General features: G+C 34.2%; 4 protein-coding genes across 4 annotated transcripts; 3 read left to right on the forward strand and 1 right to left on the reverse strand.

Annotated features, from left to right (window-relative positions):
- Positions 1 to 59: 59 nt before the first annotated feature.
- On the forward strand, positions 60 to 3,641 carry LOC122591230 ((S)-2-hydroxy-acid oxidase GLO1). Its single transcript, XM_043763461.1, has 11 exons — positions 60 to 165; positions 715 to 879; positions 977 to 1,101; positions 1,278 to 1,324; positions 1,667 to 1,744; positions 1,828 to 2,019; positions 2,106 to 2,168; positions 2,415 to 2,484; positions 2,726 to 2,826; positions 3,108 to 3,212; positions 3,313 to 3,641. Exons 2-11 carry the CDS (start codon positions 743 to 745, stop codon positions 3,502 to 3,504), a joined length of 1,110 nt encoding a protein of 369 aa, XP_043619396.1. The 5' UTR covers positions 60 to 165; positions 715 to 742; the 3' UTR covers positions 3,505 to 3,641.
- A 23-nt stretch (positions 3,642 to 3,664) lies between these two features.
- On the reverse strand, positions 3,665 to 9,302 carry LOC122591229 (UDP-glycosyltransferase TURAN). Its single transcript, XM_043763460.1, has 16 exons — positions 9,162 to 9,302; positions 8,202 to 8,235; positions 7,951 to 8,006; positions 7,712 to 7,852; positions 7,213 to 7,361; positions 7,032 to 7,121; positions 6,488 to 6,554; positions 6,349 to 6,412; positions 5,798 to 5,912; positions 5,536 to 5,702; positions 5,337 to 5,447; positions 4,818 to 4,879; positions 4,688 to 4,740; positions 4,516 to 4,591; positions 4,315 to 4,443; positions 3,665 to 3,875 (listed from the first exon to the last, which is right to left on the reverse strand). Exons 1-16 carry the CDS (start codon positions 9,276 to 9,278, stop codon positions 3,852 to 3,854), a joined length of 1,455 nt encoding a protein of 484 aa, XP_043619395.1. The 5' UTR covers positions 9,279 to 9,302; the 3' UTR covers positions 3,665 to 3,851.
- Positions 9,303 to 9,493: 191 nt separating this feature from the next.
- Positions 9,494 to 14,303, forward strand: LOC122592685 (bystin). The gene is made up of 12 exons (XM_043764970.1): positions 9,494 to 9,740; positions 10,318 to 10,530; positions 11,335 to 11,458; positions 11,892 to 11,955; positions 12,042 to 12,369; positions 12,451 to 12,530; positions 12,677 to 12,724; positions 12,814 to 12,960; positions 13,099 to 13,171; positions 13,250 to 13,325; positions 13,854 to 13,963; positions 14,045 to 14,303. Exons 1-11 carry the CDS (start codon positions 9,603 to 9,605, stop codon positions 13,931 to 13,933), a joined length of 1,371 nt encoding a protein of 456 aa, XP_043620905.1. The 5' UTR covers positions 9,494 to 9,602; the 3' UTR covers positions 13,934 to 13,963; positions 14,045 to 14,303.
- Positions 14,304 to 21,618: 7,315 nt separating this feature from the next.
- LOC122591154 (nudix hydrolase 20, chloroplastic-like) lies at positions 21,619 to 25,718 on the forward strand. The gene is made up of 9 exons (XM_043763372.1): positions 21,619 to 21,973; positions 22,059 to 22,123; positions 22,703 to 22,886; positions 23,026 to 23,106; positions 23,667 to 23,792; positions 23,952 to 24,031; positions 24,867 to 24,982; positions 25,059 to 25,179; positions 25,497 to 25,718. The coding sequence occupies exons 1-9, from the start codon at positions 21,662 to 21,664 to the stop codon at positions 25,561 to 25,563; spliced, it is 1,152 nt and encodes a 383-aa protein (XP_043619307.1). The 5' UTR covers positions 21,619 to 21,661; the 3' UTR covers positions 25,564 to 25,718.
- Positions 25,719 to 25,741: the final 23 nt, after the last annotated feature.

Consider the following 25,741-nt stretch of genomic DNA (forward strand, 5'->3'; position numbering starts at 1 on the left):
AATCACTTTTTATCTATAATCAGTCATTGTCTTCTATTGTATTTCTTATATATATATATAAACATATACTATAACTTTTTTTGTTACTTATCTATACTTGTTATCTCACTTGGTTCTTGTTCTCTGCATGCAATAGAAACAAGAATATACAAAACTACATAGGAGGTATGCTCTTGCTATTATCTAGGCCTAAGTCCCATATTATTATTGTTGCATAAAGGTCAATCTTTATATGTTGAGAATGTTGTGAGTATATTTACTTTGCAAAATTTTAGTACTCTTGATTCAGATTCTGTATGTATGTCCATGTAAGTTGGTTATATCTATTGTATGTAGCTTTATAGTTTGGACATGTATTTTGTATTGCAAAAACTGTTTATGAAGAAAATGGTATCCACAAACTCTAACACTTTACATAATCATCAAAACATATTAAAGTAAATTAAGGTGTATGCAATAATACATGGGATTTTTTGGATCATATATGTAACCCGAACGGAAGAAACAAGCAGGACTAACCGTACAAAAACGGATTACTTAGATCAGTGTAAAATTACCCAACCAGCCATCCACCTTTGCATGTTTTTTTGTTTATGTATTATTCGGGTAATGGAACAAAGTCAGACAACTATATATAAATAGTGATCATTGTGTTGGTCCGAAAAAGAGTTTAAACTTGGAGGTCTCACTTGTGTATTTTACATGGTGGTCAAGAGTTTGTTGAAGGAAATAAGCAAGCAAAATGGAGGTTACGAATGTGACCGAGTACCAGGCAATTGCCAAGGAGAAGTTGCCAAAGATGGTCTATGACTACTATGCATCCGGTGCTGAGGACCAATGGACGCTAGAAGAGAACAGAAATGCTTTTGGAAGAATTCTGTAAGCCTTGTGTACTTCGATTCTTGACTTTTGTATTTGGATTGGTTGCTATATACATTTGTGACTAATGAAAGGTTTTGTTATGATATTGAAACAGGTTTAGGCCCCGTATTCTTATTGATGTGAGCAAGATTGACATGACCACAACCATTTTGGGTTTCAAAATATCTATGCCCATAATGATTGCCCCAACGGCTATGCAAAAGATGGCTCACCCTGAAGGTAAACAAGTTTTATCATCATTATACAAATCCCCTTGTGCATATAGATCAACAATACACAGTTTTCCAGTCGCATAATTAAGATCATAGCTAAGTTGATATTATTCTTAAGTGGTGGTATTATATACTGTCATTGTGGGTCAAGTTCAGAATGAATGGTCTATATCCTTGTTGCAGGTGAATATGCAACAGCTAGAGCTGCATCTGCAGCCGGGACTATTATGGTTAGTAATCAAACTTTGCTTTAGACTGTTTTCGGGCGCCAAACTAACAAGTACTCTGGTTTAGGGTAACACATATCACATATGACCATGATCCCATTTTCTAAACAGTCTTTTGGTTTTTAAAGGGTGTCTAAATGTGCGTTTTGAAGGTGATTGTATGATATCAGATAAACAAAACCAAATAACTGTTAGTTATAAAATGGTCGAACGTGTTTATACCATTTAAAGTGATAATGAACCAGATATCTGTTTAAAAATGCAAAACCCGAACACCTCCTTACTGATTGATTTTTTAGGACATCTGACATATCTTTTACGAGTTACCAATGTTTCATGTTGTAGACGCTGTCATCATGGGCAACATCAAGTGTTGAGGAGGTTGCATCAACAGGACCTGGGATCCGCTTCTTCCAGCTTTATGTGAGCCATTGTTTTCTTTTTCATGATTTTATTCATCCATCTTCCTTCTGTATGGAGCTTTGACTTTACTTCCCCACATTCAGGTGTACAAGGACCGCAATGTTGTGGCTCAACTTGTGAGAAGAGCTGAACGAGCCGGGTTCAAAGCCATAGCTCTAACAGTTGACACACCGCGACTAGGACGTCGAGAAGCTGACATCAAAAACAGGTTTACTTTACCCCCATTTTTGACACTGAAGAACTTTGAGGGTCTGGACCTTGGCAAGATGGATGAAGTGAGTAAATAATACGACATACAGATTTAATAGGTTTCAAACAGTAATTCTTTCAGCATTCCCTCCTGACATAATGAAAAATGCAGGCTAATGACTCTGGATTAGCTTCTTATGTTGCTGGTCAGATTGACCGAACTTTGAGCTGGAAGGTATGTTTAGTTGAGCTACCAGGAGTTTTCCCTTCCAAAAGTCAACTAGTACATTGTGACATATTTAGAACGATTTTTCTTTGCCAAATTCACAATTCACCAGCAGCCATTTTGTGGTCGTTGCTGTTTGGCATGATTTCCTGCAGCGAAATACATTGTTTTTCTGTCATGTGTGCAATGGTTGGTCGTTTGTGAGGTAATCTAAAACAGATGATCATATTAATGATGGATAGAATATGGTTGCAGGATGTGCAATGGCTTCAAACAATCACTACAATGCCAATCCTTGTGAAGGGTGTGATCACTGCTGAGGATAGTAAGTAAAATCTGAACCGTTGTATAAAGTTCTCCTTAGAGGCGGAAAGATGGTAGTGTTGGGTAATGGATTCTGGTCAGTTCGGGTGCTTGACCAGTCTCCTTTTTAGTTTTGACCCGTTTGAGATAACAACTCAAACCAACATATACATAAGCATAATGGAAGAAATAGCCACCTCAATTTGTTCAATTTCAGGTTAGTTAAAGCTTAACTGTTTTTCCTGGTGTGTTTGATACTACAGCAAGGTTAGCTATTCAAGCTGGAGCTGCGGGAATTATTGTATCCAATCATGGAGCTCGTCAACTTGACTATGTCCCTGCAACTATCATGGCTTTAGAGGAGGTACTTTTATTCATACTTTTTACAGAGATCTTGGGCTGGTTGGTCGGTTGGGTAATGGGTCAGGTAGTCTCAAGTTTCTTTTTTTTTTTTCCGTACAGGTGACTTTACCCATTTGACCCATCACCTAATTTAATTCTAAGCGTTTGAAACAAAACATGACCCAAAATGACGTGACCAGTTCATTGGTAGATGCTTTGGGTCAAACCCCCTCAGGCCTTTGATAAGTAATTAGAAATTTAACCCATCCTCCATCTGAGATCTTCCTATAAATCTTACTTCAGGTTGTGAAAGCTGCACAAGGACGTGTACCTGTATTCTTGGACGGTGGTGTACGACGTGGTACAGATGTTTTCAAGGCCTTGGCACTTGGAGCTTCTGGCATATTTGTAAGTACACAAGTGATTAACTATTACCTTCATAACTTTATTCTATTGCATTGTCGGGGTTGTACTCAAATATAACGAACAATTGACTTGTGAACTCCAGATTGGGCGACCTGTGGTCTTTTCATTGGCTGCTGAAGGAGAAGCTGGAGTAAAGAAAGTGCTTCAAATGTTACGTGATGAGTTTGAGCTAACCATGGCATTAAGTGGTTGTACCTCACTCAAACAGATTACCCGAAACCACATTGTAACCGAGTGGGATGCTCCACGGACTCGTCCTGCACCTAGGTTATAGATCAAACATCTGAGAGACCAACTCTTATTGGTGCATTCTGATTGAAACTTGTATGAATGTGTTAATTTTATAAATGTCGACCATGCACTCAGTTGTACATCCTTGTGAAATGCTATAAATAACTTTTGTTAATGTAATCAGGGAGAATCAACAAGTTATGTAGCTCGGCATATCTTCATTTTCTATAAAATCATAAAGTGGTTTGACATATCTTCATTTACTATCAAGTAATAAAACTTCCGAATTAAGAACTGAAATCTCTTCAAAAGTAGTGGGTTCTTTCTTCTATATGGATTGGGTAGGAACCCTTAAAAGATTGGTGCCATCACTCTCGGATCCTCATAAAATCAACTTGTATCACCAGAGATCACCTACAAATCCAAGATATATATTCAAGTTCAATGCAATGAGCCAATGTTACATGCTTGTGAAGTTTATGGGCAGAGAATACAGATGTCAAACTCTTTGACCTTATAAATTGATTTGGGTTATGTTCTATGACTTTTATCTCTAACAGGTCAAACAGCTTAAGCTTAAAAATAAACTAAAAGTGAAATGGATCCAAAGAGGAAAAAGTCATTAGCATTTAAATGCACGAAGTCTTCTACTGTTGCATTAAAATTTAGACAAGGTTATAGTTGTAATAATACAGTTTTTCTAATCATCTTTAACACAAGTATCATTAGTAGAAACAAAAAAAATGGATATAAAATGTATCTTTAGGTCAATTCAACCCGACCCAGCACATTTGACCGCTTACCCAACCCACTACCCACCCATTTTGTCATATCTAGGATAAAGTGCACTTGCCTGGGATATCAATGGCTTTGCATTTGCTTCCCACTCAGTAGCCCACCTTGCAGATGACCCCATTTCCAGAACTCCATTCTTCAACGTTTTTAAAGTATCACATTCATTGGGAAAATCCTTGAAGAGCATCTGTAAAGTCGCCAGTTCGGTAAATATCGCAGACGCAGATAAAGATTTATTGCTACTGATTTATTAGCTTACCATGAGTTCATCAGCCAGCTCCGAAGATGATGAAAAGAGTAGGCCATTCTTATCTACTTTTACAAGCTCTGTGATGCTTCATTAAAGCCAACACAAAAAGGCAGATATTTGTAAATGTTTTTGACAAGGATGAATTACTGGAAATATTTACTATTTAGAGAGGATTATCTACCAAGAATAAGAAACAGCACAAACAGGGAGGCCACATCCAAACATGTCTACAACCTGACAAAAGACAATGGCAAAGGTCATACTAGTATAAGAAGGTGATCTTTTCTTACAAAAATAAGCAGATAAAACACCTTCATTGGGAGATCCAGCCCTGATGAAGAAGTATGCAAGCATACACCAAGATCAGCCGATCCTGTAAAAGAACAAATTAACAGCATGAAGAGACAAAACTTCATAGATGGACGTTTTGTAGAGGCAGCAAGATGGCAATATACCAATACCAACAAATTGGGTGATAGATCAAAAAATAGGAAAGGGTTGAAACTGATCACTTTAAGTATGGGAAGAAACAGGTCAGACTTGGCTGGGTTGGGTTAACCTGTAAACATTTTTAGTTCATTTCTTTTGTAAATAGTAATAGATATGTTACTTTTAAATCTTTGAATAATAAACCTTAGGTGGTTGTATGAATTATAAATTGTCTTTGGGCAATTTTCAAGCTACTTGACCACCCTTTTAGCTAGCGTTTTTTTAAAAAAGCTGACCCACTTGAGATACAACACGACCCAAATCGACCCATTTATAAATAAATCGGTCAAACTTCCCACCTCTAAAGCTTTGCATCAGCGATAAACCAGATATATACTTACCAAGAAGCAATGGGTAATCCCCTGGTGATAGCCACATGGTACGGAAAGCTACACGTTTGAGGTTCAGTTTCTTTATCTTCTCTTCGTACTTCCCTTTCTCAGGTCCTTTCCCTTCATGGTGTTCAAAAATACTATAAATTAAACCTTTTTTTTATTTGGTCTTGTTTATATCAATGATGAAAAGAATAGATAATCTAACCTGTGATAACAAATAATAACCTTGGATATTGAAATGTCTTCCCTTCATCAATGGCCTTCCACAAAACCTCATCCCCATTTGAATCATTCTCATTTAGTAATGCAGCAACACGTCTATCATACATCACTGCTGCTTCCAAAAGAATGCCAAAATCCTCATCTGGAGTCCTGAAACAGAAAATGACTTAACAATCGCATTGTTGAATAAAAAAAAAAGAGTCAAACAGTTAACCATCTTTATTGAATAGTTTTATCAAACTCACCAGCTTGTACTGCTAACAATAAGAGCAGGTCTATTCTGCTTCAAGTGATAATCCTCTTCAACCTTATTTGTAAACAGAGTTTTATTTGGATCTTGCATATCATGACTAGTTATGCCTGGAATAGTGTGTATCAATGTTATTCAACAGATCACACAGAGGCAGCGGCGGTAAAATCGGTGGGGGAAATTCAGGTAAATATGTGTACTTTCTGATGCATGTTAAAAGAGGTCTGGGTGGGTTGATTGAGAAACTAGGTTTCTCCAGTTTCAAAATAATTATTAAGAGTAATTGTGTTAAATATCGTTACCTGATCTTAAAAGCTACATAATGACAATATTAATATAAGTTTTCAAATGAAACAATTTATGAAGGGGCACTAAATGCACACATGTGCCTCTTTAGAAATAAAATATAACCCCAAAATCACCGAATTTACAAGCTTACAGGTCGAAATTACCACAACGACAAACCCCCTCTAAAAAAAAAACAAAAGCAGGGGGGAGAAAGGTACACAAAGAAAAAGATAATCCACAGTATTGTGTGATTATTACCGTAGCTGATGCAGTCTACAGGACTGTTTGGCTGGAACATATCGTTCTTAATTCTACAAAACAACTGCAACCAACAATCAGTACAAAGCTTCTTAAGTCACGATATTCTAAGAGTGTTTTGATATGTCGTTTAATTTACCTTATGCTTTTCTCCAAGCTGAGCTGGACGGAAAAACTCGGGAGGCTGATCATATAACACCGTTGCTCTATATATTGAAAAACAGAAAAAGATATGAGGGGCATGAGATTTATCATCATAGAACAGGCCAATAAACACGATTAATCAGAAACTCTTCCATCAATCCATGACAATAGCAATGTTTGTCTTATCATATAGTCAACGGGAAGTCAGGTAATATGCATCGATTGCATGGGTCAAGTTGTTGACATGAAACACATTTTTAAGTAGATGTAGTATTACCACATTAATCAATATTTTTTCATAGGAGGTTGTAACAATAAAACTACACTTTGGGTGACATCAACCCATTTCCTTTTTGATCCATTAGAAATAAAACATGACTGAAATACTGAAATCGACTTGTTAAAAAGTAAATAGGTCCAACCTGCCACTTTTAGGTTAAAACTATAGCTTTGAACTTCCCAGAGTTAAATTTGTTTGCAATTTTGAAGTGACAAAAGTAGGATGTGGAAAATTTTTAATACTAAGCTAAATGTCTCACTTGATTCCCCAAACTTGTTCCAACTCATGTTGCATTGCTTTCGTGACACATAGTGATCCATTAGCCAACTTTCCAAAATGTAATTCTACCCTAAAAAGTTCAAAGATCAGTATTTGCATTAGCATGTTATACACAATATTTCAAACTCTTGAAAGTTACAACAACAAAAAAAATGATTTACCAATGATATACTGCTACAAAGCGACTACTTCTGCCAAGAGATAATGCAAGCAAAGTATATCCAAAGTTATGCCAATCAATAATGATGGAGGACTGCCTCAGCCAGCTGGCCCATTTCACAGCGACCAAAGTTGGAACAGAAGGTGGATTCTAAAAAGCCATCAACACCCACCCACATTTTAATATGATCACACAAACTATATAAACGCAGTCATATAACTTCTTATATCATAAAGGGATACAGGAGATTATATGCATTAAAAATACATTCTGGGATTTCTGGGTGACTTCAACCCATTTGACCAATTTTTGATCCATTCTTTTTTAGCTACGTTTTAAAATTTACGAGTTCAAAATAAAGCACACCCAACGGCCCATTCATGAGTTGGTGGATCGAAATTGTAACCTCTACTTATTATTATAAACTATCAAAAGACTAATAATATTTGAGACATTTAAGAAAAGTTAATGTACATCTTATTATAGAAACATTAGCTCACCTGCACTATAAACACATCCGGGGCCTTTATTTTAATACAAAGAAACCAAAGAAGCATTACAAACTGAATCAACGGCTTTAGCAGAAGCATAAATGGACGAAATATTTTCGGTAAAATCCCATTATTTGATGGCCATTGCCTCTGCAGAGAACATAAATTAAGATACATTTAGCATAATAAGACAAACTCGTTGGATCCTTGCACATTGTACAAAGTTATGCTGGTAACATAAACACTACCATTGTATGAATATGAATAGATGGGTTTTCCAGTAGAGCAGAATGTGGGTCAGATCCTGTCCAAAAGAATAAACTAAAATCAAAAACTAATTGAAACTGCTCTAACTAGTTTTCTATATAGGTCAATCTTCAAGATTTGTATCACCGTTCTTATAGTTTACAGCCTAATAAAATCACTAGTTAATCAACTTAACAGTAATAATGATATGCTTAATGAGCGTTCATATAATATAGAGTTAAACAACATATACCTCCATATGCAACGATATCGACCTCAAGATTTGCCTGCAATACATATATGGAAAACAAAGTCAAATGACCATAATAATGCATACGAAGTAATTGACATTTTCTGGCACCAAAAAATTCATTCTGCTTTTCTTTCATACACTTACACATTGCCAAATATATGGATACTACACAAACACATATATACGGATGGAGATTCCCTCAAGTTGAAAACAACTTGAGGGGTCAAGTTAGAGAGATCATGACCTTTGATTTATTATCAAGGGCTAAGATTCAAAGATGATTATTAAATCTTGGCCCTTGATTTTAATCAAAGGGTCAAGAATTTCCTAACTTGACTCAAGTTAGGGGTTTAACTTGAGGGAATCCCACTCCCATATAGAGTGTGTTTGTCAAAGGCCTATTAGTAGAGTGTGTTTGTCAAAGGCCTATTAGTAGCTTTTTTGAGCTTAAAGCTTCAAGATTTCTTAAAGAGCAAAACAGCCACACCCCTAAAAGCCCCAAACATAAGTGTTACTTAAAGTAAATGTTTAAAGAAAAACCCGAACAACTTCTACCTCCAGCATCGGGCCATGGTAACAGCTCAACTAGTTTTACTAAACATACCTATTATGTGAAACACCAAAAGGTTCGGTCTAACTAATTTTGCTAAACATACCCATACATATAATGGGGTGTTCATATTAAACAAGTATCCCTCACTCAGGGCCAACAACCAGTTTCACTGCCAACACATGGGAAAACATTAAATTGTATGATTTTGTTTTTAAGGGTTTATTACAAAGTGAAGTAAAAATAATTGATTGGTTCGAGCTCCGCATACTTCTCAATTGGATGTCACTGTGGCATCAACTACTAACTACTAACTCGCTTGTAAAACATATAAATGAAAAAATAATTGATCAAACATAGAAATTCATGTACAACATTTAAAGATTAAGAAAATTGAAAAAGTAAAAAACCTGAAGAGCAAGAGAAAGGGAATGATACTGCATACGAGGGCTGCGACCAATATCACCAAGTACTACTACTGCTGCTCTCCCCCTTCCTTTCTTCTTCTTTTTTCCAACCATTTCCATTTTCTTTTTCTTCACCAACTAATAATAATTAAATTGAAAGATTTATAACAGGGGGCTTTTGTTTCTTGGTTTTAAAGATTCTGACTTTTCTGTTTGTGTAATTTTTTATCATTTACCCAAAGACCCTTTACTTTTTTGAATGTAGCAAAACAAGTCCCTGACAAAAACAAATATATAAACCAAGAAAAACAAATACACGACCCTTTGGTCTGAAACTTATTAGAACTAGGGTTTTGGCAAGGGTTTTCTAGCAGCGCCACTATACAAACACAAAACACACCATCAAAAACCCTTATACAAATTCACAGTTATCATTATCAAAAAATGATGAAGGGCAAAAAGAGAGAAAGAATTCAAAACCCAGAACCATTTTTATTAATGGAAGATGATGATGAAACCATCAGCAAAGCTGCTTCCAAGAAACGCAATAAAGCCCCTAAAAAACATCAGCAAAGACAAGAAGTATGTTTATATATACATGGGTTTGTATTTATATGTATATATATTAATAAAGTTTGTAGCTTTACAACAAATTAGTGTATATTAGATACATGGGTGTGTATATATTTGTGTATAACTAGTTATTCTGCTATCTTTTTTTATACTTATTTTGAGTATATATATATGGATACAGATACATGGGTTTTTGTATGCATATGTGTTAATAATTAATAAAGTTTGTATCTTTACATAACTTTTGTATATATAGATACATAAGTGTGTATGCATTTGTGTATAATTTGATTCTGGATTAGCTTATTTGTATAATTATTGGTTTATTTTTATTGTACTTATATGTGATAAGGAAATATTTTGTAGTTAATTTTCACTTATAAGCTCATAAGTTCAAAAATAAGCTTAAAATTAGTTGGCTTATCTGGAAATAAGCCAATATGCTTAAAAATAAGCTAAGACAAACAACCCAGTTTGTATCTTTCTGTACATAAACTTTGAGTATATTATATATAGATACATGTGTATGTATGTGTATATCTTTATGGTTTAATAGTTTGTAACTTTTTTGTTTTTGTTTATGTAGCTGATATCTTCAAAAATGAGTTCCAAGATTTTGAAAGAAGCTTTCCTACAACAGAAGGAATTACAAGATGAAGCTAATGCTGAAAATCCTAATAATATTGTTTTCCCAGAAGACCCCAAAACTCAAGTTTCTGATGATGATAATGATATTGATGATGATGTTGATAATTTCGCCGGTTTTTCTGATAATGTTAGCCAGTATGGTGGTAACGAGGTTCGTTTTTTTTTCAATGATTCTTTTATATATGCTTTATGTTGGTTGTTTTGCTTGATGTTATTTTTAGGGTAAAGTGTAATACACTTTTACATGTCACATTTGTTTACTTGAAGGTTAACTGTTTCCTAAATGTTATAAAATTTACACAAAAATGGTTTAGTATGTATTGTATCTTGATACTTGCTTTTTTATGTAATATAATAAATAATGTTCCTTCAGTATTGATGACATGGTAGCTGTATAAGTTGCCATTTCAGTGGTTTACTAGTCATAATAGGTTAGAAACACGATAATGCAAAATTAAATCATGATACATTCTATAGCTTTTAGTGTGAAGTTGGAAAGTTTGTATCATTTACACTGACAAACAGTTGTATGTAACCTTGTCTATGTGGAAGTGTGTTGCTTTCTTTCTTGCAGTTATTGTTGTATATTCGTATACAAGTTTATAAACTGTGAGTATGTTGCATAAAATGGTAAACTGCGAAGTTTTATATCCCGGGAAAAAACTATATTGGTGCATATAATGGGACATGTTTTCTGCTATAAGTTTTTTAGGGTAAATTGCGTCAAAAGTAACATGTTTCCTTGTATATAGTTGCCTTGACATATGTACATAGTTGTATGGATGTAAAGTAGGTTGCACTTTCGTGCATTTATATGTTTTACATAATTGCATGGAAACGTAAGCAAGTTAGATAAGATGGTAAGAAGTGAAGTTGGTTTTTAACAAATGTTACGTTTTCGTGCGAATGATTGAATTATTAGTTTTTTACATTGTGTATCTGGACATTCACTCAGGAAGAAATTGATGAGGGCGAAGCGAAGTTACTGGAAGCGTTTTTCTCCAATGATGCACAACCACAACGGACTTTGGCTGATATCATTGTGGAGAGGATTAAACAAAAGGATCAAGTGTCTACAGGTTTTATTTTACTTGTTTCTTAGCTTTCCATTATGGTGTGCTGATTATTATTATTATTATTACTAGTACTAGTACTAGTATTTTGGCCTAGAGATGTTAGTTTTGACCCATTTAGTTATGGTTAGACTGGAATGCGTTAATCGGGGGTTGATTTATTTGTAATGGATCAACCAAAATAGTATAGTTTTAAAGGGAACCGGTAAAAAGTATATTTAGATTATCATTGAATCAATTAATCGCTGTAGTTATTTGAAGGAAGGTGTCTCACACTATATCTCTATAAAAAGTTTGACAAAAAAATGCTTTGTGCCAATTCGGACCGTCTCATTTTTCCTTGTATACAAATTATCTGTTTGACATGAACTCACTTCTAATCTTCCATTTTCCCAGTTTTAGGTTTTACTAATTTTTATTGATTAACCTTGGTAGATAGGTTTATCTGCAGGAACCCAACCTGTACCAAAATTGGATGATTCTGTCATAGAAATATATAAGAGGTGATATACCTGTCTGTTTCTTAATTCATGCTTTTTTTGGAGTCTCTGGATTATAACTGCATTACATACTTCACTCATGTGTGCAGTGTTGGAGAGATTTTCAAGAAATATACCGCAGGAAAATTACCATTGGCCTTTAAAAGCATACCGGCAAAGCAACACTGGGAGGAACTCCTGTATCTGACCGAACCAGATAATTGGTCTCCAAATGCCATGTATCAAGCCACCAGAATCCTTGCTTCCAATATGAGTTCAAAGAAAGTGGAGAGGTTTTACAAGTTTGTGTTACTTCCTCGTATTAGAAAAGATATACGGAATAACAAAAAACTTCATTTTGCGTTATATCAAACTTTGAAGAAAGCTGTATACAAACCAGCTGCCTTCAATAAGGGTATTTTGTTTCCTCTATGCGAGGTATGAATTCTCTGAACCCTGTGTTTATAAACTGCTTTTCTCATAGTTGAATCGTTAAATGGCTTTGCATCATGTATGCAGTCAAGGACTTGCAATTTGCGAGAAGCTGTTATTATTGGAAGTATTCTTCAAAAGGTTTCTATTCCACCTCTTCATTCCAGGTATCATTACTCTCTACTTTACTCGGAAGTCTTGAATATATATTTCAATTGAAGTGTGGGTCAAATAAAAGTGTAAAAAAGACGTATCTTGATCCTTTTATATTATCTGGATAGAAATGTAACCGTAAGTTTTGTTTCATGTGTAGTCTTGCGTTAATGAAACTTTCAGAAATGGAATATGGTGGCACAACAAGGTATCTGTTTAGAAGTATATTTAAGGATTGCACGTGATACCTAATTACTGACTTGTGTTTTCTGTCTAATTGCTGGTCTCCTGATGCAGCTACTTCATTAAGCTGTTAGTTGAGAAGAAATATGCTTTGCCATATCGAGTTATTGATGCAATGGTTGCACATTTCATGAGATTTTGTGAGGACTCAAGGGACATGCCTGTGATCTGGCATCAGTCACTTCTTGCTTTTATGCAGAGGTTAGTTTTGTCTTTTCTTCAAAGCTGATGCTACTTCATAGCCCTTACAAGTCTCGTTATTATCCATCACATGAGCAGAATTATATACGACAATTATCCAGAAATGCTTTTTAATATTAATGAGGCCATTCTGTGTAGGTACAAACATGAACTGACGAAGGAGCAAAAAGATGACATAAACTATCTTGTGAAGAAACAGCGACATAAAATGGTATGATCCAACTAAATAAGGAGAAGCTGATCATAATATTTAAAAGCACTAAGGTTAATGTAATTCTTCTTGATGCAGGTCACGCCTGAAATTCTAAGAGAGTTGAATAATAGCCGTAACCGTGGGGAAAAGGAGGATGACCTTATGTCTATCTATATCCTTTTGCCTAATTCAAGATTGATACTTTTTTCTTCCCTTTTTGTTTCGACTACAGGTGAAATTGGGTGGGCAGGGTAATGGGTCAATTTGGATATACATGTCAAAACAACATTCTTTCTGTCAGTGTCATGAGAACTGCATTGTCAGGTTATGTGTGATCTACCTTTCTATTATAAATGGTTTAAAAGTGAGGTGGCCTATTCTGGGTTTGTTTACAGGTTCAAATTTATATTTTTGTATGGGTTGAAGTGGGCCTTGTTGCCTTTACCTGAAACACTTGTCAAATATTTGTAACACTTCGATCAAGTATTGCGGTTTCAAAAGTCAAAATTTTGTTAACAATATTTGAATTATCCGAGTATCTGGAATTTGTTTACTTTTATGTGTTAAATTCACTTTCTTTTTTTTCTGATCAGTCTGACCCATTTGACAATAATGTCTTCTAAGCTTAAGTTTTATCTGTTTGACTTGTTAAAGAAAGAGCACAACCCAAATACTTTTTTTTTCCTTAACTTTGTATCACCTTCCCCTATGTCGGTGATCAACAAAACAATAGACGAAGACAGGTTTGATATTCCAGAAGTTCCCATGGAAGAAGATTGATTAATGTCCAGAAATCATTTTATCATTTTGGTAAATATGTTCTCCCCTCTTCTCTCACAGTAGGCAGGTCATTATTCAAAATCAGTGAGTAACCTTTATATCTATTTCCAGGAAACTCGTGCCTTTTGCAGTAGTGAGATTTGGAAGTTTCACATTCTAGAGCTTCTCCAAGTTGTTCCACCAAACTGCGGCGAGCGTTGGGTCACATGATTGACTTTGCGAAATATGTGGACTCAGTTGAGGAGTATCAATAACAATTTTGTAGGAACATGTTTAAAGCTGGATATTTATACCATACTTAAATGATGATTGGATGTATTATTGAAATTTATTTCATATAATTGTATAATTTATAAATCTTCTTTGTTCACTTGTTTATGGGTGCTTTATGAAACTGTTGCTTTAGATGTGTGCGCTACAGTCACAGATATTAATGCTGTAACATTGTGCATCTCATTGTGCTACACTCGTTTCTTCTTTGTTTTTCGTCATGAAGTATGTTTAATTAAAGATCATCGTTTGATTGCACCCTCGCAGTCAATTGGAGTAAAAATGTCTTCATGGTATAGCGGTGGCATAAGTGGGTATTGGGCAACAGACCAACTGTTGCATCAAGACCATGATATTTTGTTAGGCGTCATTTTGCAGACTGATCAAAAAGTTAAAATGAATCTGAAGTTTGGTCGACAATGTTGAGTGGTTTTACCAGAATGCATTATATCATTCAACAACAAGACGTTATATATATATAAGTTGACCTTAGCATTTGAGATGGTTAGATCATATCCGATGTCAAAGTGGGGAGCAACAAGATGATTAAGGTCAGGTCTGGACCGGTCCTGTCCTTGGATGCCATTTTGGCACAAAAATGGGCTCCCTCCTTGCATTACCTGTTCGGTTAGAAGATTTATGTGACCCAAAAGTAGTGCTGTTAACAACCTGCGGTTTAGCTATGAGGGTGTTTGGGATTGAACCCGAGACCTTGTACGCAAAGATGTCCCCACTGATTACCAAATGAGCTACTTGCAATTGGTTATACATGTAATTATATACTATCACCAACCACGTTCAACTCAATCTGATTTCACATGGCTCATGCTATTTGTTTTTATTATTGGAAGGCAGACTACATTGTTGTTACATCCATTGCTCGAGTAACGGGTATAGAAAGATATGATGACCTCAACCAGTATTTCAACGCATTTAGTCATCCATGACATTTTCGGGATTGTTTTTTGAGTGTAATTAGACCATTGGCAGAAGCTGAGCTCTTACTACATGACAGGGAAGACTGAAGAGTTTGGGCTAATAATAGACAATTTCCAAGTCCATGTAAATGGCTACAATTTCGTTAACTAAACATCTGTCTGTGAACGTTCACGAGACATCCTTGTAGTAAGGGACATACCGCATACAGACGCCATGATAATTGGATAATGTTCTACTAAAATCACCCAAAATCTAAATACAGTAATTAAATACTTTGAACCTAATCTGTTTTAATGCTCCAATTGGAATCAATTAAAACATAAACAAAATATAATATCTTCCCCTAGAACAGATTCTGATAGTATTTAATTTTATGGGCAGCAGTGATGCAACATCCCACAGAGGCAATAATCTGACTACTTTGCAACTCGATCAGGGAATTGAAGGATTTTTACATACCTTGATTAATAGTAATATATAGATTATGTCAGTTGGCTATTACAGTATTTTAAGATTTTTAAAGCCAATAGTTCGATCTGTAACTGGCTGTCAATCAGTTTTATCCTAACTAGGTCACTTTTGATTGCATCGTATTCATTTCTTGATGACTATCTAGATACATTAATATTAGTTACTGCATAATATACATGGTCTTAAAGACACCACATTTTTATCATTCGTAGCGTAATTACAGGCAGGCATGGGTATGTAGACTCATCAATTGATGTGCATATGCATGCTAATTACTTAATTAGTGTACTTTTTACACATTTTTTTATCAGTAGTTATATACCTACCTGCGTATCCAAAATGTGACTTTTTGTTTGTTTTGGTTTTATTCGACATAAATTTAGCTCACGTACGTTACTGTCAAAACTAACTGACTGACTCATCATGTCCAAAAGATACTACTGAAATGTTGGGAAATTTGTCTGTCCACTCCATGTCAGAGTTTAACATGTAGACGCGTGTCTATAATTTGTTCTGTTTTTCTTGAGAGTTCCACGTACTATGATTGTATAAAATCTCTATATATGTTGCCAGTTCCAAAAGATATGATGATCTCGACTGATGATGTACTTCATTTCAGCTCATTGAGGTTTGCTATAACTTATTTTGTATATATATGGATTGATATCTTTTGGTTTCACGCTTTTGGACTTATGGTATCAAGACAGAAAGGTCTTTTAGGATGACAAAAGAGTCATGTGGGTGAGGCAAGCAGTGATGTTTATGCCAACATACTCACAGTGGCGAATCTAGGATTTCAGCTTACGTAAGTCCTTGACTTTCAATAACGACTTACTTGAAGCATAACATGAAAAAATGGCTCGGAGTGACTTATTGGGTCAGAATGCAAACATTTAAACACGAATTTGATACATGGGCGGTTTTCCTTTTGTTAATAATTCATACATTACCGCTACCTTCGATCGTCCTCGTTTGTGTCATGAACGTAAAGAGAACACTGTGTGTAAATAATACTAGCATAGAATCCGCGTAATGCGATTTTTACGGTGTGGTGGTGGTGACGGTGACAACAACTTCAAGTGATGTAGGTATATTTTAGAGGGTTTAGTGCGCCGGAATGAAACAAATTATGCCTAAAAAGTTATAGTGTGCATGAACTAACATTTTTGTTTATTGTATGCATAAACTTAGTAAAAATGTTTAAATCATGCAATGTGTATACGTGGCAGCCCATATGAGTTGTCACGTGTAAAATTATTTTTTTTTAAACAGGCCACGTGTAAGGTTTTGATTGGTCGGTCACAAAAAGTTACATGATATAAACATTTTTACTAAATTTATGCATACAATAAACAAAAACGTTAGTTGGTGCACACTATAACTTTTTGGACATAGTTAGTTGCATTCTGTGACACTAAACCCTATTTTAGAATATAAGAGACTTGTGGTGTAGTAGAATTCATCAAAATTAAGTAGTCTCAACATTTCATCTCAATTTATTTAATTTTCAACAAGGAGATGATAATCTTATAAGAGAGTAAAGAGAATAAACAAAAGTTTGTACTCCGTATAAATATTTTTTCTCTAGGCTAAACAATTATATTTTGTTATAGTTGTCTAAAAGAAAATTTGATGCTAAAACTAAATATATTTTATTAAAGCCTAAAACCGGTCGGGTTTCGAGATATCATTAGGAGTGTAAACGAAACGATACAGTTTACGAATTACCTGAAATCAACTCGGAAAAAATCCGTAATCGATCCAATTTGAATCGAGTGAAGCTCGAATTACTCGGGTATGTTTTCAAGCCAAGCTTGAGTATCAAAATAACGAGCTTGTAAAGATCAGGAGCTTTATCTTACATCTTTAATATTACAGTTTTATTCTTTATACATAAATATTTAATTATATAAAAGACTAAGGGGCCGTTTGGTTCGCATAATGTTTTTTAAAGTAAGTGGAATCTGTCAAAGAAATTGGAATTTGATGAAATTGGAATTTGATTGAATTATAATCTTTTGTGTTTGGTTAAGTGGAATTGAATGTAATTCATAATATTAATTATAAAAATAATAATAATAAAAATTGAAATATATAATTTTTTTAATTTGTAATATTAATACTTATTACAAAATATAAAAATTTATATAAATCATTATTAGTTTTTTATAAAATAATAAATTTTTATAGATTAATATTAATTTTTATAAACTAAAGTTAGTTTTAATTAAATAGTAATATAAACTAAAGTTAGTTTTAATTAAATAGTAATAAATATTTATAAAATAATATATATTTTTATACAATAATATTATCATTTATAAATACTTATATAAATAATATTTACATTTTTGTACAAGAATAATTTTAAAATTTATATATATATATATATTATTTTTTTATAAAATAATATTTTTTATCAAACAATATTAAACTTTACTAGCTAAAATAAATTTTTATATAAGAAATGACTTTAATAAGTAGTAACAAACTTTATGAGTATAAATAATTTTTTATAAAATTTTTAACTAATAGGAAGTAATTATTAACAATAATATTAATAATGTAATTATTATTATTATTATTATTATTATTATTATTATTATTATTATTATTATTATTATTATAATAAGAGTTAATTACAGAAATCGTCCCTGTCGTGGTAACCAACTTGCAGGTTTCATCCTTAACTTTCAAAAATTACAGTTTTAGTCCAAAAAACTTTGCTCCGTCAACAGTTTTAGTTCTGACCATAAACGTCCGTTTAAAACAGGTCACGTGATTCGCACGTGATGGGTAATCTCGTAAATTGACTTAATAATACCCAGAGTTAATTACATAAATCGTCCTTGTTGTGGGCGGGCACTTGCAACTTTCATCCCTAACTTTCAAAAAATTACAGTTTTGGTCCAAAATAATGATAATAAACATAGTTTTGAAATATATTATAATAATTTTAATAATTAAAGAATATTACAAAAGATTTAGTTTTATCAAAACTTGAAATTCCAAAAACAAAAAAAAAAAAAAAAAAAAAACTTGAATTTTAAAGGATTTCAAATTTTTCATAAAAAATGTGAAGGAATCTTGAATTCCATCATATGATGAAATTTGAAGGAATCTAATTCCAATTCCATTCGAACCAAACAACTAATGAAATGTAATCTGAATTACATTCTGCCAGCCAAACAAGATATGGAATAGAATTCAAATTTCATCGAATTCTTTGGAATTCTGCGAACCAAACACCCCTAATTTTGAAGGGGTAGAACTCCCCCTCCTACCCCAACAAAGTTATGATTGTTTGAAATAAAAGATATAGTGTATGTACCGATTTTCCCGTGGAGTAAATAGAGGCAAAATAATGACCACCGTCACCTATTCATCAACCACCACCACCACCACCAACGGCCACCACTATCCTCTATCTTCGGATCACCCTCACTTCCTCGTCTTAATTATAATAAAAATAATAAATTCCCAATAATAATAATGTTTCCATCCTTATTCAAAACTAGACCGTGGCTTCTTCCACAAAATCAATTTATGCAACCGTGGCTTGGTATATATTATCTTCACAAAATCAAACTTTTTATTTAAATTGAGTTTCGATTCAGACGTGTTAGTGGTAATTTTAATCAAAGATTTCATGGACCTCCAACTCCCTCCTCATGGAAAATTCCTTTGAGATGAACACCCCAAGACTTGAACTTGAGACCTTAGGTAAACTCATCCCGGGACCCCATAGTGTTATTGGTCAGTAATTAGTGTTAGTTTTCCCAACTTACGCCACCTCAAAAGGTCGGTCACTGATTCTTTAGGGCCTCAAATGATACAATAATTCCATGTATCGACACCACGTATAATGGATAACCCTATGCTAAATATAAGGTCTCGATAAACAAGAACTGAAAATGTGACTATTTCATAAGATATGGCATATTTGAATATATATTATTTACTCCATCCACTATTCCCTCTGGGGTAATGTACAATATCAGAATCTATTGTTGCGAGGTGGATCCCTTAATTGGTCTTTTTATATTTAAACCCTATGTGCAGTTTTCTTGACTACTTGAGCGAGTCTAAGGTTGCTTTCAATTAACCTCATAAAAGATGATATACATATGGTAGTCAGTTTGGCCATGTCACACTACATTCTGCGTTAAAAACACCCAAGTCTAGAACTGAAGCCCTTGATGAAGACGTAGTCAAGATCTTAGGTGAAGGTGTAACTTCATCTTATGGAGGACAAGTATATTTCTCATTAGAACGTGCGGCAGCTAGCACCGTACTTTGGGATAAAGGTGTGTCATATCTTCCTTGAAAGTCATACAAAGTAAAAATGATCTTTGATCACAATTAAACATGCATCTTGTATATCTCTATCTAAAACCGTGGTTAGAAAAGATAAAATGAACTTAGTTAGGTGTCAGTGTGCACGGGTGATTAAAAAGTTAAAATGAACCTGAAGTTTGTTTTACAATGTTAAGAAGTGGTTTTATCAATTGATGTGCATATGCATGCTTAATTAGTACATCATGTACTACTTTTTAGAGATGATATTGGATCAGTTACATATCTATCTACCTACGTATAGAGTATCCAAAATGTGGCTGCTTTTTGTTTGTTTTGGTTTTTTATTCTGACATATGTAGGTTTAGCTCACGTTGGTCATCACTCCAAGGAACACGTAGAGGCCCGGACATCCTACCTTGTACATATGTCTTATTACTACATATATATATTACTCGTATAGGTATCGCTAGCTAGCAAAAACTGACTGACTGTCTGACTCATGTAGTCATGTCCAAAAGTTACTGAAATGTTGGGAAAGTTGTCTTTCCTGTCCATGTCAGCGTTTAACATGTAGCCGCATTTTTGTTCTGTATTTCTTGAGAGTTTCACGTACTATGATTCTATGAAATTAATTAACCACTATAAATGTTGCCAGTTCCAAAAGATATGATGCAACTGATGATGTACATGATTGATATCTTTTAGTTTCATGCTTTTGGACTTATGGTATAAAGACAGAAAGGTCTTTACTCTTTAGGATGACAAAAAAGTCATGTGAGTGAGGCAAGCAGTGATGTTTATGCGGACATATGATCGGTGACGAATGCGACAGCCAATGAGCAATGAACACGTATAAAACATACTAAATTTGGCGATTTTGTCTAACCATGTGGATCCCTGGCCTCTCGGTGACACGTATGCAGTCTTACCTTTTTTATATGTGACTTTCTTCTTCCTAAAAGGCGCTTCATTTGATGGATAATCATCTGTTGAAATCAATCATGGAAACAGTCAGAAAGATGCAAGAGGTTCTATTCTCATCTCATGCAAAGGCTGGTAAACTTTTTCTATCATGCATTTAGATAGAACGTATAAGCAGCCTCTCTACCTAGGTAGAGGTAAAGTCTGCCTACATCTTAACTTCCCCATACATCGTTGAGGTATTAGAGTCCAAAACCCATGAAAGATGACAATGGACAATTCATTAGTTATAACAATATTCAGTCACTCTTTGCTTAATGTAAACAAATACGAGTATAAACTTTATATGTTGACGTATACTATAACTTAAACATTAGAAATCGTATACCATCTTGCTCATGATTTCATACTGGGAATAGACACAAATCAGTTAGCTTTTGAATTAGTATCTGCTGACTTAGACATCATGCATTTTTCATGTAATGAACGTAGTATCCATGATTTTGAAGTAACTAGAGAGATTTCATTATGTTCACCTTTTTTTGTTGCTATCCGTATTATATTAAACTAATTTTTATTTGGACGATTAGTATCATTAATATTTAGCACACAAATCGCAATAAGCCTATGCCCTATAATGATGAGATTATTTTCCTTTTTGAAGTCAATAATTGAAAGTTTTGGAAAGGAGGAAAGGTCATATAATTTACATAAACGGCTCAAAGTTTTGGAAAGGTCAGAACTCCCCCTTCTACCCGAACAAAAGTTTCCACGGATGATTGATTGAACGTAAAAGAGACTGTACAAATTTTCCCGGGGGAGTAGATAATGACCATCATCACCTATTCAGTCACCACCACCGGCCACCAGTATCCTCTATGTCCTCGTAATAATAATACAAATAAATTCCCAATAATAATAATGTTTCGATCCTTATTTAAAACTAGACCTATGTCTTTCCCCCCTATATCATCATCAGTTAGAAATATTATTACTAATAATAATAATAATAATGAAATTGGGAGCAGCACTAGTTTCAGCTGGAATGATGTTTTAAAAATATCTCAAAATAATGATGCTTCATCATCAGCTGATCTCACTGGCTTCTTTCACAAAGTCAATTTATGCAACCGTGGCTTGGTATATATTATCTCTAATAGTATAAATTAACTAACTACTTTATTTATTTATTAATTGATTGATTAATATGTAATGTAATTTGAAGGAAATGCGTTCTGATTTCGTCCCATTCGTTGTCGAGGACCAAATTGTTGGTTATCTTCACAACCGGTAAAATCTAATATACATTTAACGGTTATTATATATATACACTTTATAATGATAATGATGATGCTGATGATGCTTTTCGTTTGGAACGGAAATTGTTATCGGTTAGTAGTTAGTGTTCCAATACTTTAATTTAATTTCTTTAGAGAACCCTTATTGTATTGGAAAACTCTTACATGTTAAAATACAAGATGGGATGCCCCGAATAATCTATAAACGACAGAACTAAAACAAAACATATGTGATAGAGGATCGTTCAGCCGCAACTACATATAATTGAAAAAAAACAGTTTGCACTTTGCGTTTGTTCACTTCCCGGTGGCACCAAAGTGCACCACAGTGATGGACTGATGGTCATTGCGCCTGCGCCTCAAGAGCTCACGTTTTGCTGTTAGGAGTAACGAGTTACATTTCTGATACACTCCAATAAAACAAAAGTCATGATAATGGAGACTTTGGATTCTAAATGCTCTGTAGTAGTATGGGGACATTTGGCATGAAAACTGCACATCATGATAATGGTTTGCGGGAAGAATCCCTAAATTGATAATTTTGATTCTTTCATATTTAAATTATGTGCAGTTTTCTTGACTACTTGAGCGAGTTTAAGGATGTCTTCAACGTCATAAAAGACGATACATATGGTAGTCAGTTGGGCCATGTCACACTACATTCTGCGTTAAGAACACCCGAGTCTAGAACTAAAGCCCTTGAAAACGTAGTCAAGTGCTTAGGTGAAGGTGTAATTCCAGGTATACGGAATGAGGTACTTCTATTCAATATCAAAACAATAGCGTGTACAACTATAATATATGCTTTTCGTAGTTCTGTTTTCTAGATAGCTCTAAACTTATTTGGTCACAGCCTAATATATTTATTAAGATTACAAGTACATATGGATGCAGCTTTACCCTGTCACTTCATCTTATGGAGGACAAGTATATTTCTCATTAGAACGCGCAGCAGCACCGTACTTTGGGATAAAAGTATGTCATATCTTCCTTGAAAGTCATACAAAGTAAAAAGGATCTTTGATCACAATTAAACATCTTGCATATCTATCTAAAAGTGTGGTTAGAAAAGATAATTATACAAAAATTTCAAATTCTAACTAATAAAGAACAATGAAATGTTATTTTTGTATTGATGCTCTTTCAATGGAACTTTGAGTCTTGTGACTAAATAACGAACACACATATTGGTGGTTGGTTTATGTTCTGGCTAGGTTTGAGGTTGAAATTGCATACAAAATTGTCTTTCATAAAGTAAAATGCAAGGCTATCCGTCACGCCTGGGTCATACTGAACCAGAACCAAACAATTCAAAGAAACGCAACTGAATTTAATAACAACTTGGACCACGTCCGTTCTGAAACCAAATACAAAGTTGGGGAACTCTTTTTATATGTAAACAAGAATGTGGATTCATTTCAAACCACATTGAGAATTAGACTGAATATAGCTGGTTTAGGTCCTGTTCTGTCCAGAGAGAATGCTTATATTGTTAAATGTTTACATGTTTGGGCTCATCTAATTTCCTATTCTAGGCTTATGGAATTCACTTGTGTGGCTACGTTGAGAAGGATGGTGAAAAACATTTATGGATTGGGAAGAGGAGTGAAACGAAACCCACCTACCCAGGAATGCTTGACCATCTTGTTGCTGGAGGACTGGTGGGGTTTTGCTTCTTTGGTTGTTTACATCTCACCAGATCTAATAAATGACATCAAGATTTCTTACATAACTTAGATAGTTTACATTGGTTATTAGCATTTTCTCTCTTAGTTTGGCATCAAAATATGTGTAAATGAGCTTTAATATTTATAATGCAGCCACATGGGATCTCATGTGCAGAGAATGTTGTGAAAGAATGCGAGGAAGAGGCTGGTATTCCAAGTTCCATTTCTAGTAGGTAACATTCCATTTCTTGGATCATAATCTAAAGTATATGCTAGAACGCATAAATTGTATCTTAATTGTCACTTATTTATCAAACATAGGGCATAGAGGTTGGTAAGATGCATGGGTTGATAATATTGGGTTGTGGGTCGAAACAGATTCATGATGAAACATGTCATTTCTTATGTACGGGTGACTTGCTAGATTTCTTTTTCTTCAGTTTATTACTTTTTTAATACGAATGTGTAATTATGTTCTGAAAACAATATTCTTACAATAATATGTCACAAATAACAATAACAATTATAGTATAACAGATATAAAAAACAGTTACCAATTAACCATTAACAGTAAATAATAAGTATATATGATGATATAGACCAACAAGATAAACAACCGAAATTCAAGCAATAAACACAAATAAAGCCAGCAAAAGTCGGCTGTTGAATTGATAATTCTGGTTTTGAGCACCGGAAGCTCCTAAACTGCGTTTGAGTTCCAGCCACTCCTAATAAGTTCAAAGAACCGAGATATAACTCACTGACTCAAATGAATGGCAAGCAGGCCTTATTTAAAGACATAACCTAACTTTAACCTAACTTGCCCCCAAGTAAATAGTAATTAACTAAATATTAAAGATGCACACTTTGCAGTCCCTACCCCTCTGGTTGATCGATATCACTTCTGGCCCATCCATATCGTATGCATTGAAGTTAGAGTTTGAATGACTTTCGAGCTCTTTCTATTGACATTTTTTTTTTCTTTCTATTTTACCCTTTTGGCATTCCAAAAGTGAATTGGTTGTATTTGCTACATCATCAATGACCGCATATGACATTTGTTCGCAGAGCTATACCAGTAGGGGCTGTCTCGTACATGGACATTAACGGTTATAGATTCAAGAGAGATGTTTTATTTTGTTATGATCTGAAGCTTCCAGAAAGTTTCATTCCAGAGAATCAGGGTAAAGCTTTTGAAGTCTCCCTTTTACTTCAATGGGTATCTCAAACTCGATCTTGAAATTGTTGTGTAAATTGCAGATGGGGAAGTGGGGAGCTTTAAGCTACTCCCTGCAACACTCGTGGCTAATGTCATCCGAGATACAGAGTTCTTCAAAGCAAATTGCAATCTTGTCATCATTGATTTCCTTTTCCGACATGGGTATGAACTGTCCTTTCTGATGATTACATCCTAGTTTACTTTTCTTGAAGAATAACTTTTTAACGATACAAGATATCATATGTTTTGCTCACAAGTTTGATACTTTGATGTCACTTGTTTATCATTAAGAGAGAGTGCAGTAAATAATTCCTCTCTTTTTTCGTTGTAAGACATGAGTCTTAATTGCAACAATTTCTTTTTAAATCAAATTAAAATATTTTGTTCGGGACAGTTTTTCAAATATATTTGACATGGTTTCAGATAATTTATGTAGAAAGTTGATGGTGATGTCATAAATCTTTTTCTTTGCTCGATAGGTACATCAAACCTGAAGATAGTGGGTACTTGAAGCTGCTACAAAGCTTGAGAAGGGATTGTTCGTAAATTTATCGACCTTACGTCCAGATACCAAAAATGCATCAATAGATTAGTTACAATGGTCTTGTTTGGATATTTGTTTTGAACTTTCGATAAGAAAGCAAGATTTTCAAAAAGAAATGTATACCTGTTACTCTGTTAGTAAACAGACTCGATAAACATGTATCTTGTACTATGATCACAT

This window comes from Erigeron canadensis, chromosome 3 (genome assembly GCF_010389155.1).
Source record: "Erigeron canadensis isolate Cc75 chromosome 3, C_canadensis_v1, whole genome shotgun sequence".
Lineage (NCBI taxonomy): Eukaryota > Viridiplantae > Streptophyta > Magnoliopsida > Asterales > Asteraceae > Erigeron > Erigeron canadensis.